General features: G+C 37.3%; 1 protein-coding gene across 3 annotated transcripts in view; it reads left to right on the forward strand.

Moving 5' to 3' along the window:
• UGP2 (UDP-glucose pyrophosphorylase 2) overlaps positions 1-14,921 on the forward strand; it is a 57,610-nt gene that overhangs the window by 14,239 nt on the left and 28,450 nt on the right. For all 3 annotated transcript variants that reach the window (XM_005686796.3, XM_005686797.3, XM_005686795.3), the window contains exons 2-3: positions 6,506-6,633; positions 7,472-7,579. In XM_005686796.3, the coding sequence (XP_005686853.1) occupies positions 6,520-6,633; positions 7,472-7,579 (222 nt within the window). In that variant the 5' untranslated portion in view covers positions 6,506-6,519. The remainder of the gene's footprint in view (positions 1-6,505; positions 6,634-7,471; positions 7,580-14,921) is intronic.

The raw sequence follows: 14,921 nt of genomic DNA on the forward strand, positions 1-14,921 counted from the left end.
TTCCTCACTTTCCTTGCTCTTGGTGTTCTCTCCAGCCTGCTCCCTGTGAAGCTAGCTTTCTGCTTTGAAATGTGAAGTTGTTTTGTCTGTGTCTGTATCAGAATATCAGGGGAAGGGTATTATGTATACTTCTTAGTTGCTGAAATGGATAAAATGAAATAACAGAATTAAGAAACAAATACAATCATTTGTATGATTGAATATCTCATACTTCTCAGTTCTTTTGCTTTCCTCCTCCCCTTTTCCTCCCTTTCCTGCTTTTTTGGCGCCACTTGGATAGGGAAAAGTCCATGATGTTCAAATCTTAGTACTCATGAACAGAAAAGTTAGGAAGTTGACTGCCTGTTCTATCCTCAGTTGGCTAAACTGTCATTAAGTCAACTAAGACAATACTTGTAAACCCAGTTTGATATGAGCTTCCTGTAATAAGACGACATTCTGATAGAAATGCTTTTGAAGGAGAATGTTACTTAGGGATTTTGTGCCAAAGATTAGAGAGAGCCAGACTAGTTGGAGGAAATGAGCAGGATATTTCTACCTCACTGTGGTGGAATTGGGCTCAGAATAAACTGGCTTTGTTTCCAGCATTAGCCTGCTCTGTGACCTTGGGTAGGTCATTTAACTTTTCAACCTCAGTTTCCTCATTTGTAAAATGTTGAGGGTAGATTAAACGCTCTCTCTCATCTCTAAATATGTCTTGATTTTATGAGTGAGGTAATGAAGTGTTTTGTTCCTAAAATGCTCTCTATCTGAAGTGGAGGGGGATCATTTCTCTGTTGTTAGGAAGTGAGGAGGGACAAAACATCTTAGGTTCTAGTTTGTATTAGTCAGTGGACTCTTTAATTGACCTTCCATTAAAAACACAGCTGCCATTGCCAGAAGTGTAACTTGAGAATGTTAAGTCTAAAAAAGCTTCTAAATTCTGTACTTCTTTTCCTACCAGAAACTCCAAATCTTTCTTAAAGAATTCAGAAATGGATAAAGGAGGTCACTGCAAAGGGAAATGGGTTCTAGTGCTGTGCTTCAGTCTGTGCCAGGTGCTTAATAATAGACATTCTTCTTGATTAAACACACTTCCTTATTCTTCAAAATTCTTTATTCATTGAAAGCCCTTTCTTAAATGACTTAAAATCAGAACTTTGTAGTAGCACCTCGCACAGGAGAAAGGGAAGGAAACAGCAGTGGAAAGAGGTGGAAGAGGTAATGGGCTTGTTGGTTCTTCTATTGTAAAAGCTGTTCAGATTTGTAGAGGGGTAGAAGAAATGCAGGTTGTTCTTTATTTGCTTTTGGTTTCATATCGAACGAACGGGAGGAATAAGGTTTGGAATATTTGTCACAACTCAAGTTTGAGTCTTGTGTTTGGGTTTCTTCGAATCTGTTCTTGAAGGTTGGACCTACTGCAGCTGGCAAAGATCACATGTAGTATTTTTTTTTAAGTATTTATTTATTTAGTATTAATTAAATGTGAGGCTTTCGGTCTTTCTTTGCTAGGCTTGGAAGGGAGGATAGTAAAATGGGTTCTGTGCATTTTTAGCCTTCAATCACATATATTGATAGGCTATTGTTTGGCAGGATGAGTCTCTAAAGTTTGGTGTGGTGTTTTGTCTTTTTTTTTTTTTTTCTGTTTTCTGGGCTTTTCTCATGTCTCAAACACCTCAGACTTTGTAATTAAATTTTATCTCATTTTTGGCATTTGCCCAAAATATAAAGTAAGTTAAATGTTTCCATCATTATTTGGAGGCATGTGACTATGCAGGCTGGCTTTCAGGGTCTAACTTCAACAAAGCAGAGTCTTGTAGATGTTTCTGAGTCTAACAAAATACTTTTTAAATTGTTTTATAGTAACTTCTTGATCTGTTTTAATCAGTTTGTGACATAGAATCAAATGATATATATATTCTTTAGAGGTTTTATATTTAGTAGAATTTTATTCCAAGTCACTTTTTATTTAATATGGGAGTTAGTGGGGGTACTTAACCTATGACAAACTCTAAATTACAGCTAAGTTAGCCAGAGGATAACATGTGTGGTTGATGTCACATTAACTCTAGTTTAAAATGCTCTATAGGGGTTTTTAGTTACCTGTCACAGTAATAGTGGTGCTGAACCCCGAAGTGCATTGGGCTTTAATCTCTTGAATACTGTGGACCCATTAGAAGACTGTTTTTTGATTGTTACAAATTGTAATGCCTGAAAACATTCTTAAGATGATTGTCGTAGGGAAAAAAAAAAGGTTCTCCAGAGACAGAACAGGAAAAATTCTTTTAACAGAAAATAATTGTGGTAGAAATGTCTGGTTCTTTAGAAATGCTGCACTTTTTGTATTTTCCATCATTGGTTCAGTTTGAACGAACGTGTATAGTTCAGAGGTCTTTTTGTATGCATTTTAAAATTGGTAAATTACTTCATCTTTCAAGCTTTAATTCATTTTTAATTTTAATTTTACTTTGCACAACATGTAGATGGTTACCTGTTCTCTGCATTTGTAAATATAGACAGTATCAATTTGTTAATTCTGTAAGTAATTTTTATAATTATGTGACTCTATCCTATCCTTAAAACACTTAAACTCTTTATGTGCAAAAAAAGTTGTACCAGTGTGCTCATTCATTATCATTTTTATAGATTATAATCAAATTGCAAATTGCTAGTTGAAACATATCTTTGTTTATGGAACATAACCATGTGTGTTTCTTATGATGTTTCTTAGCTCACATGTAAGTTATTTATGAACCACAGTTTGAGTCATTTTGGTAGTTTTACTGGAGCCAATAAACTTAGCCTTTAGAAAGAGTACAGTTAGAATATACTATTTTAGGATTAGATTGTGTGCTTTCACCAAATTCTTTTTTTTTTTTTTGAAGATTTTAACATGGTGGAAATTGTGTATAAACTTTTTTTAGAAGAGCTATGATAAATATCTCATTTATTAATATTTTCCAGTATTTGGGAGAGGCTGTCTGCATTAAATCACCTCAGAAGTTAAATATTTACTAATTGTTAACAGTAATTTAATTTCTGCTCTGAAAACTATCTTTAAAATATTGATTATCTTGCCTTTAATTTTGTCTATGTGTTTCCTTCTGCCCAGATAACAAATTAAGGAATTTATGGCATGTGGGAGTGTTTTTAGCTATTATTAATATATGATTTTTCTAAATTAACCAACATTTGTAGAACTGACAAGCTATCAGTGAAATGTAGCTTCAAAACACATTTGTAACATTGAGTTAGGTATTGAAGATGGGGGACGTGAACAATCATCTCTTCCTTATTTTATAAGAAGTAGACAGAATTTCTGTCTAGATGATGAAGTATATTAAACAGCCTGTGTTAGTATCTTTCTCCCAAGGTACTTGGATCTGGGTTGTTTCCTTTTTCTGTTTTTCTATTTTTGTTTGTTTTCACCTAACAGACATTTCTGTCACCTTTACTGAGATCCATCTGTTACAGAGGTGCCCGGCTATGCCAAAAGTCCTGATAGTTTTATTCGACACAGATAAGCATAGAAGTTTAATTAGGAGCTAGAAACAGGGAGGCGGCCCTGTGCCCTTCATTTAAAATGAAAATTTTTATGCCAGGCAAGTGGAGGCACTTTGGAATTGCCAATATATCTCAAGAGTTCTTCTTTAGGGAAGAATATAAACTGAAGTGACCCCACTTCTAAAATGGAAAGGAATCCTTAAATTTTTCATCTGGCCTGGAGGAAGGAGTCTTTTGTTTCAGTTGCCAAACCCTTCAGCTCTGTTATGAGGCAGCAGATCCCTAAGGACATATTAGCATATTGAAAAGCAGAGACATTACTTTGCCAACTAAGGTCCATCTAGTCAAGGCTATGGTTTTTCCACTGGTTATGTATGGATGTGAGAGTTGGACTGTGAAGAAAGCTGAGTGGTGTTGGAGAAGACTCTTGAGAGTCCCTTAGACTACAAGGAGATCCAACCAGTCCATTCTGAAGGAGGTCAGCCCTGGGATTTCTTTGGAGGGAATGATGCTAAAGCTGAAACTCCAGTACTTTGGCCACCTCATGCGAAGAGTTGACTCATTGGAAAAGACTCTGATGCTGGGAGGGATTGGAGGCAGGAGAAGAAGGGGACGACAGAGGATGAGATGGCTGGATGGCATCACTGACTCAATGGACGTGAGTCTGAGTGAACTCCGGGAATTGGTGATGGACAGGGAGGCCTGGCGTGCTGTGATTCATGGGGTCTCAAAGAGTCGGACACGACTGAGCGACTGAACTGAATAGAATGTTACCAGTGGAACATTTCATGCAAAGATGGGCTCAATAAAGAACAGAAATGGTATGGACCTAACAGAAGCAGAAGATATTAAGAAGAGGTGGCAAGAATACACAGAAAAGTGAGAGTGAAAAGTGAAGTCGCTCAGTCGTGTCCGACTCTTTGCAATCCAGTGGACTGTAGCCTACCAGGCTCCTCTGTCCATGGGATTCTCCAGGCAAGAATACTGGAGTGGGTTGCCATTTCCTTCTCCAGGGGATCTTCCCGACCCAGGGATTGAACCCAGGTCTCCCGCATTGGAGGCAGACACTTTAACCTTGGAGCCACCAATACACAGAAGAACTGTACAAAAAAGATCTTCATGACCCAGATAATCGTGATGGTGTGATCACTCACCTAGAGCCAGACATCCTGGAATGCAAAGTCAAGTGGGCCTTAGGAATCATCACTACGAACAAAGCTAGTGGAGGTGATGGAATTCCAGTTGAGCCCTTTCAAATCCTAAAAGATGATTCTGTGAAAGTACTGCACTCAATCTGCCAGCCAATTTGGAACACTCAACAGTGGCCACAGGACTGGAAAAGGTCAGTTTTCATTCCAATCCCAAAGAAAGATAATGCCAAAGAATCCTCAAATTAGCGCAGAATTGCACTCATCTCACATGCTAGTAAGTAATGCTCAAAATTCTCCAAGCCAGGCTTCAGCAGTACGTGAACCGTGAACTTCCAGATGTTCAAGCTGGTTTTAGAAAAGGCAGAGGAACCAGAGATCAAATAGCCAACATCTGCTGGATCATCGAAAAAGGAAGAATTCTAGGAAAGCATCTATTTCTGGTTTATTGACTATTCCAAAGCCTTTGACTGTGTGGATCACAATAAACTGTGGAAAATTCTGAAAGAGTTTGGACTACCAGACCACCTGACCTGCCTCTTGAGAAACGTGTATGCAGATCAGGAAGCAACAGTTAGAACTGGACATGGCACAACAGACTGGTTCCAAATTGGGAAAGGAGTACGTCAAAGCTGTATATTATCACCATGCTTATTTAACTTATATGCTGAATACATCATGAGAAATGCTGGGCTGAATGAAGCACAAGCTGGAATCAAGATTGCTGGGAAAAATATCAATAACTTCACATATGCAGATAACACCACCCTTATGGCAGAAAGTGAAGAACTAAAGAGCCTCTTGATGCGAGTGAAAAAGTTGGCTTTAAGCTCAACATTCAGAAAACTAAGATCATGTCATCCGGTCCGATCACTTCATGGCAAATAGATGAAACAGTGGAAGCAGTGCCAGACTTTATTTTTGGGGGCTCCAAAATCACTGCAGATGGTGACTGCAGACTTGAAATTAAAAGACGCTTACTCCTTGGAAGGAAATTTATGACCAACCTAGATAGCATATTAAAAAGCAGAGACATTACTTTGCCAGCAAAGGTCTGTCTAGTCAAGGCTATGGTTTTTCCAGTGGCTGTGTATGGATATGAAAGTTGGACTGTGAAGAAAGCTGAGTGCCAAAGAATTGATGCTTTTGAAGTGTGGTGTTGGAGAACTCTTGAGAGTCCCTTGGACTGCAAGGAGATCCAACCAGTCCATCGTAAAGGAGATCAGTCCTGAGTGTTCATTGGAAGGATTGATGTTGAAGCTGAAACTCCAATACTTTGGCCACTTGATGTGAAGAACTGACTCATTTGAGAAGACCCTGATGCTGGGAAAGATTGAAGGTGGAAGAAGAAGGGGATGACAGAGGATGAGAAGGTTGTATGGCATCACCAATTCAATGGATATGAGTTTGCGTGAACTCCGGGAGTTGGTGATGGACAGGGAGGCCTGGTGTGCTGAAGTCCATGGGGTCAGAAAGAGTTGGACAAGACTGAGTGACTGAACTGAACTGAATGTTATTCTGAATGTTCTCATTTGTCTCCAGCTTTGATAGCTAGGACAGAAACATTAATAGAGATGGAACAATTTAATATATGCTCAAATGAAGATCAATCCTTTTACTTCCACCTGCATCATCCTTTATTATTTTAGATACATTCAGAAAGTATATAGATATACCGGACAGTCAAATTTGAGCCAGTATGATTATCAAGTCATAAGTAGTTGGCAATGCTAAAATCCTCCTTGAGGTTGATAGGACCAGAGGATTGAGCCCTTTTCATTTAACTGACACACCAGAAATAAATTGGTTGTGGTTTCCCAGCTGTTTGAATGGCTGTCAGTTCTCAGTTTGTGGTTTCTACATTTTTGTTTTAGATCTCAGCAAGGCAATGTCTCAGGATGGTGCTTCTCAGTTCCAAGAAGTCATTCGACAAGAACTAGAATTATCTGTGAAGAAGGAACTAGAAAAGATACTCACCACAGCACCATCACATGAATTTGAAGTAAGGACCCTACACTATGGTTTTGCTTTCATCCATCTACATGCTGAGTTGTTATTGCTACCACTGATCATCTAGCCTGAAATAATTACAAAATGTAATGGTATATTTTAAAAATTAAGATTGCTTAATAATTAAGGATTTTCAGTATTTGCTCAGTATAAAACCATTATCTTTTTAATATTGTAAATTCTGATAAGTTTCTAAAGTTAAAAGAATTAAAACAAAGTTACAATTTATTTTTCTGTGTTTTGATATCATTGGGAGGAAAAAATGGATATAAGTGTCCAGTTAAAATTGTGAGAAGTTAATTTATCAACCTTGTATCCTGGATGCCTTTTCCAAAGAGCCTGTTCTAACAGAATTGGGCTACTCTGACAGCTATGATAGAGGTTTCCCAGAAAAGGCAAGTGTTTACTTTTCTACTTATAAATCAACAGATTATCCTTTTCATTTTCAAATTTAAATTTGTACTTAGCGTTTTGAGGTTAGCTGTGTTTTGTTCTTTCTTATTCTTTTGGTGAAGATTAATTTGCACCTAAAGGAAGTAGAGAACTATATTGATGAGTAAATGTAGAGAACCAGTTGGAATTCCAGTAGACCAAATGGTATTCAGATTACATGATACTGGTGGGAGATGGGGATTTTGCTTGTATTCCTTCAAGTATGTTTCCTATTGGCTTTCTTCCTCTTTAGTTTTAAATTGGAGTGTAAAAAAGTCTCTGCTGTACTCCATGTTTTAAAGCTGTAAGAATTTCTCTGAAAGGTATTTTAAATGTACAATATATCTGTTTTTATTAAATACTAAGCATTCTGTTAACAATGACTTCTGTTCTCATAGCACACTAAAAAAGACCTTGATGGATTTCGGAAGCTATTTCACAGATTTTTGCAAGAAAAGGGACCTTCTGTGGATTGGGGGAAAATCCAGAGACCTCCGGAAGATTCGGTAAGTTTTAGATAAAATGTAGGAAAATGTAAGGTAATTCAGAACACTGTTGTCACTTTTGGGGGTGGGGTACTATAGGGTACCTGTAGGAACCATCACTTCAGACTCTGAAACTACAGAGATAGCCTTCTGCCACTTCCTTTGTTAGATTCATCCATCCTGTCCTGCAGAGCACTTATGAAAGTCTAATTTCCCTATAACACTACCTCATAACTTAACATGATTTAGTATGAGGCAGTTCTTTTGTTCAGACACACAATAAGAGCTTCATTACATTCTCTTCCTTCTTTCTCCAACCCATCTAATTTCTCATTGTCCTTAGGGTCATGTACAGACATGAAGTCAGCTACTCAGAGCTCTTCCCATGCTTTCAACCCATATTTCTAACTGTATATCCCTTACCTGCTTTTCTTGAACCAGCCCAACATTCCCTTCACACACATAGGATTTCCCTGCTTCTAGTCTTTTGTGTATGTTGTTTCCTTGGAACATTACAGGCTCTTCGCCTGTTAGTCCTACTCCTTCTTTGAGGCCCAATCTAAATGCCTCCACTTCTGTCTTCAGCCCCTTTGAATAAAGCTGCTCTGAAGAGATGCAGTACAATAGTCTCAGAGGTTCTAATCCCAGCTCTACTGCTTTTGAACTTTATATAAAATGAGAATAATACCAAGTGCTTTCTGTACTTTATAGGATTTATGAGACTCTGTTCAGAAACATCTGGAAATATGTTAAACCATGAAACATTTTGCTGAGTTTGTGGTTATTTCTATCATACTGTGTTACTTAGTTGGCCTAATCAGTGGTTTGTATGCATGTGTTGTCTTCCTACTAGTCTTTGAGGCCAAGAGACCATGTATCCTGAGGTGAATGATTGATCTAAACAAAGAGATTTTTTCAGGGACAGATTAGGTTAACACATTGACTTTTCTTTCCTTTCCAGCAATTTTGATCACTGCTGCTTATGGCAGTTTTCACTAAAGGTAGACAAGACTTGGTGGAGTGGAATAATTGTATGTAGATAGTTTATCTGTTATGTAATAAGAGATAATCTAATATTGGTTTAAAAACAGGTTTGTTTTGAGCAGGAGTTTGGTAAACTACTGTCTGAAGGCTATACCACTGCTTGTGTTGGTAAAGTTTTATTGGACTATAACTGCATGTGTTCATTTGTATAGCGTGTCCCAGCTGGCACAGTGGTAAAGAATCTGCCTGCCAATGCAAGAGACTCAGGTTTGATTCCTGGATCAAGAAGACCCCCAGGAGAAGGAAATGGCAACCCAGTTTAGTATTCTTGCCTGGAAAATTCCATGGGTAGAGGAGCCTGGAGGGCTACAGTTCATGGGGTTGCAAGAGAGTCTGACACAACTAAGCATGCACACATTCTCTTGTATACCATATCTGGTGGATTAAGCTAATGGAGTCCTTCATATTTTTTCAAATGAGAAAATCTTAAATATAGTTTACTGGTAAAGAGTACCTCTTTAATGTCTTTCAGTTATTAAACTTTTAAAAATTATGAATTACATGCTCATGGTAAAAAAAGCAAAGAAAAAAAATGCTGCCTAAGAGTTCACCTTGAGGAGTCTCTCATTTTTGATGTTAAAGTTAAAATTTCTCTTGTCTGTAGTGCTTGTCAATTATAGCATGCTTTTTTTTAGGGTCTTATATTTTAGTTCTTGATTTCCTTTGCTCTAGTAATGTATTGTGATTTATTTCTTTGTTTTTAAGTGGTAGAAGTAGTTATATTTTCTCTTGAAAAAATTCGAGCAACCTTCTGGATAGGTTATATAATTTTAAAAAGGATCTAGTTGTAAATTCAGTCAGATTAGAAAAAAGAATGTTTGGGAGCAGGCCTAAAATTACAATAAAAATTTTAGACATTATGTATTTTTCCACTTTAAATACTTAATATTTTTGCTTGGAATTTATTCTTTGTTGATATAGCCTCACTTTTTTGATTAATGACATACCGAGGATAAAGGTGTGATTTTATTCTAAATTCTTGCTGACTTGGAATTTTTTTTCTTGTTAGACAAACTTAACCTTTTTATGATAGAGCCTACCTTGAAAGAAGACCCCAAAATTTGTTACTTTCACTATATTTTATGATTCAAGATTCTGCTTTGCCAATAGAGAAATCTGCCTTTGTGTATTTTGAGAGATTATGATATATAATAGGATTTCTTGGAGTGGGGATTGGAGGATGGGGAAGGAAGCAGGTATAGGAGTCAGAACCACCTAGGGCCTTTTCCAGTTCAGCACCACCATTCCAAACACCATGCCAGCAACAGATCCTTTCAGGAGGCTGTGCCCCTGCAGTGAACCATGGTTACTGATAGAAATACTAAGTTGATATAGAAAAAAAAAAGAATAGAAAATAGAATTCTGGGTATAATATGATTTTATCAAGTCTTTTCTCTTTTTGTTTATAAAAATGTAAATCTCCATTAAAATATGTCTTTATTTATAAAGCCTAGATTTTTTAAAAGAAATGCTTACAATCCCATATGTCTATAATGTTTACAGTTTTGAAATGCAGAGGGAAAAAACAGGTTTGCTCTTTTAACTATGTCATGAGTTTTTGAGGGTACAAGTGGGTCTTATATACTCTGTATGTTAACTACCAGCTTTTGCAAATAGTTCTGAGAATAGAAATTGTAGATTAATATTCATTCACTTTGCTTCCCCTATACTCCTCCAGTTCCATCCTTTTTCTCCTCTCCTTTCCCCCAAGCTTTTTTCTCTCTGCTCATAGAGTTTATATAGAGATCAATTTTCCTTTCAAAATAACATTATATAGTATACACAGGTTTTTATTTTTTTAATGCAGGTAATACTTTACCCTCTTAACTAAAAAGAAATTATTGTGGGAGAATAGCCATTTAGAGTGACATTTCTCATGTCATGCTTGCAACAAAGGTGTGTACAAAAACATTGTTACAACAGAGGATCAATATTTTTGAGTAGAACTGGCCACCTTGTTTTGTAAATAAAGTTTCATCAGAACACAACCACACTTACTCTTTACATATTGTCTGTGGCTATTACAATACTGTAATACTTCAATGGCAGAATTAAATACTTGTGATCAAGACCTTACAGCTTACAAAACCCAAAATATTTCCTTTCTGACTCTTTATGGAAAAAGTTTGTTGACCCCATTTTAGTATATTTATTTTTGGAAGATCTTCAGTAGTTTTCCTTAGTTCTTTGGTCCCAGAAAACTGACCTCACATGCATTTCTCCCGTCCAAGTACTCCGATCCCAATCAGGCCCAGCCCTGCTGGTCTTCCAAGATCAGACGAGATCCAGCACATTCAGGAACAGACTCAAATGCCTTTCTCAATTCAGATGATAACGCTGTAGATAACACTTTTTATTTTCATAAATAGTAGATTGGAGAGTATACTTATAGAGAGACATTGACATTTTATGTTGTCAAGTTTTACTTACTCTTGCTTACTTTGTTGAATACTTCATTTTAGCTCTGTCTGAAATGAATATATAGATATATATATTCATTTATATATATACATAGAGAGAGAGAGGTATAATTGCCATACAATATTTTAGTAGTTTCAGATATAAAACATAGTGATTTAATTTAACATTTATATGCATTGCTAAATGATGACCAGTATAAGTCTAGTTACCATCTGTCACCGTACAGAGTTAATACAATGTATTTGACTGTATTCTCCATGTTTTTCTTTGCATCCCCATGACTTATTTATTTTATAACTGAAAATTTTTACTTCTGGATCCCTGTCACCCACTTCGCTCCTTCCTCCCCTCTGGAAACCACTAATCTGTTCTCTGACATACATGTTTTTTGAAAAGACTATTGAGTCCATATTTTATTGACTTATGCTAAGAGGAAGAATGCATTTTATGGAGTTATCCCATGGATAATGCTCTGCTCCCATTTTGTGAGTGTTAACTAAATGAATGTAGTAATCAAGATTATCTTGATATTTAGCTGCTTAAGGAAAGGAAAGCTTTTTAAAAAGCATACTAAGGTTAGGTTTAGACTAGCAAGGAGGGACCATCACCATGTACAGTGCTTTCTAGAGAGTCTTTAAGAGTATCTTGTTCTTGGCCAAGCTTAATGTTTAAGCTTACATGTTAAGAATGGAGAGGGATGGGAAATAGAAAAAAGAGACGGGAAGACACAGAGCCTACTCAAGGAGGTTTTGGGCCTGACAGGTTCTTTAGAATCATAACATAAAACGTGTTATCACTTGGCTGGCCATGACTTCTGGTAATAATAAAGGACATTATCATATATGTGAAAAATACTCTCTAAAGGCTTTTTCATTTAGATAGGAACACAGAATCAATGGTTGATTTACGATTGTTCTTGTTTTAAAGCCCTCAAAAGGGTGAGAGTGTATTTGTGTATGGGGAGGAGTTATATAGGGTTAACTCTTTCTGTTTGTTTGACCAAGTCAGAGAATTGGTGTGGAAAATATATATATCTTGTGGTATTTAGCTTCAAAAGATTTTTTTGTTTGTTTTGCCCTACAGATTAACTGAGAGCTTTTCTTAGTCTTATCACTATAAAATCATTAAAATGTGAACATGTGTTTTTAAATAATAAGACATTTTGAGAAAGTTACAGTGTTTATGTACAGAGTAAAAATACAGGTTTTCTTACTTGTTTTCTGGAAGGCGAATCACAATATATTCTGCAGCTGACATTTGCACATCTACTTTGAAAGCCTTACTGGAGGCAGTTTGGCTAAGGATCTGCCAGGATGTGACATAGGATGGTTTGCTTTGAACATGGTGAAGATTTCCCAGTTGTCGCCAGCAGCTAATGGCAAAGTCATTAGTGACTTGTTTTGTGTGTGTGTAAAAATAATATGAGATCCTGAATGTACACATATTCCATAAAAAGAACATAGGTAGTGACATTTAAGGAAATTATCCTGGGGACATAGGTGGCAAGAACCTCATCCTTTTCTTGATGTAAAATTTTAAAATGGTAATATATAGAATTACTAATATAAACTAATACACTCATACTTTTTAGCAAATATTGCTAAAACTCTTGATTCCCTACCTTTTGATTCCAAAATGAATTCAGTAGTCTTTTAATTTTCCCAGAACTATCTTCCTTCACATGCCTTTTTAAACAGGAAATTTATTTCAGGAAGGGGTTGTGGCTAAGGAGGCTGACCACAGGCCTATGAATCGTCCTTCTGTTCTGGTTATTTATTTATTATTTCACTTTCAGTTCAGGTCAGTTGCTCAGTCGAGTCCAACTTTTTGCGACCCCATGAACTGCAACATGGCAGGCTTCCCTTCCATCACCAACTCCTCGAGCTTGCTCAAATCCATGTCCATCAAGTTGGTGATGCCATCCAACCATCTCAACCTCTGTTGTCCCCTTCTCCTCCTTCCTTCAGTCTTTCCCAGCATCAGGGTCTTTTCCAGTGAGTCTGTTCTTCGCATCAGGTGGCCAAAGTCTTGGTGTTTCAGTTTCAGCATCAGTCCCTCCAATGAATATTCAGGACTGATTTCCTTTAAGATTGACTGGTTTGATCTCCTTGCACGTCCAAAGGACTCTCAAGAGTCTTCTCCATCACCACAATTTGAAAGCATCAATTCTCTGGTGCTCAGCCTTCTTTATGGTCCAACTCTCATATCCATACATGACTACTGGAAAAACCATAGTCTTGACTAGATGGACCTTTGTTGACAAAGTAGTGTCTCTGCTTTTTAATATGCTGTCTAGGTTGGTCATAACTTTCCTTCCAAGGAGCAAGCGTAATTTAATTTCATGGCTGGAGTCACTATCTGTAGTGATTTTGGATCCCAAATAAATAAAGTCTGTCACTGTTTCCATTATTTCTCCATCTATTAGCCATGAAGTGATGGGACTGGATGCCATGATCTTCATTTTTTGAATGCTGAGTTATTTCATTGTGAGTGAGTGAGTGAAGTCGCTCAGTCGTGTCCGACTCTTTGCGACCCCGTGGACTGTAGCCTACCAGGCTTCTCCGTCCTTGGGATTCTCCAGGCAAGAATACTGGAGTGGGTTACCATTTCCTTCTCTAGGGGATCTTCCCGACCCAGGGATTGAACCCGGGTCTCCGGCATTGGAGGCAGACGCTTTAACCTCTGAGCCACCAGGGAAGACAATAGTTAAATAGTAAATATGCGGCCACTTTAACATCCATCCCGTGGAGACTCTAGGTAATAGTAGTAGACCAGGGTCTCTAACCACTCTCTAGAGTTGGGAATGGTTACCTCCCACGGAATCAAGTTCCTTGGGAAAATCATAGCATGAATATAGGTAGTAGCACCACTTCTTTGAACATTACCCTTCCCCACTCCCCAGTGCCCCAGAGAATCTTTTTGGACCTTGGCTTATGTATTGCAAGGCCTAATACAGATCATTTTATTATTATACTCTCCAAGTATAGCTTTTATATAAACATTTTGTGTCTTATAATCAAATGAGAAAAATACATCTGTGAGGTTCTCGTATCCCACATCTTCATCTGTGTACAATGTGAGGGAATTTATTTTTATTTTTATTTAATATAGGACAACCCTGAACCTGCAAGATTGGTACTGGGAGAATTTTTATAAAATATAAGATAGGTGGCCCATACCTACCCTTAAACCTTTCTGCTCTGTAATTCATTGGGGATATTTTACTGATTCCTTTTACTTATTCTAAATCAGATATGGACAACTGACTCTGCTTACCCCATTGTAGAGCCACAATGAGACTGGAATAAGTTTACACCTGGCATTGACCCCAGGAAGTCTCTGCAGGGATTGTAGGCCCTAGATAGATTTCTTGAATGTATAGGTAAGCCTGTATTTAAATGTTCATTTTTTTCAAAGTGGATAGAAGTACCATTTTAGGATATTATTCAAGAAATTTCTTTTGGGTGCTTCCTCTCTGCCAGGAACTAGCTGGATCCTGGAACTACAAAAAAATAAAGTCTTGGTCCTTCTTCAGCATTTTGGCCTTGAGTTTGTAAGAGGAAATGGATTCAGAAACAGCTACCTATGAAACAGCATGAGAATCAGTCCATAGTGTGCTATGCAAGCTTCTAACTGGCATGGGAGCTCAGGAAAGACTTCCTGGCATTAAGGTAGATTCTTGGGATAACTGTGAGGCAAGATTTCTCTGAGGATGGGAGGATAATCAAAGAGATAAAAGCTTTGAGCATAATAGGAGTCTAGAAATAAATAAGCTTATAGCATGTAGTTTCTGTTCTGTTTGTGGAGCATATGGTAGATGTGTCTGTTTCTCCGTGTCTAGAGCAGGAAGAAAGATCCTGAGAAAGCCGTATGCTGAGTCTCTTTGTCTGACATTGCA

The sequence above is a fragment of the Capra hircus genome, chromosome 11 (genome assembly GCF_001704415.2).
Source record: "Capra hircus breed San Clemente chromosome 11, ASM170441v1, whole genome shotgun sequence".
In the NCBI taxonomy this organism is placed as follows: domain Eukaryota; kingdom Metazoa; phylum Chordata; class Mammalia; order Artiodactyla; family Bovidae; genus Capra; species Capra hircus.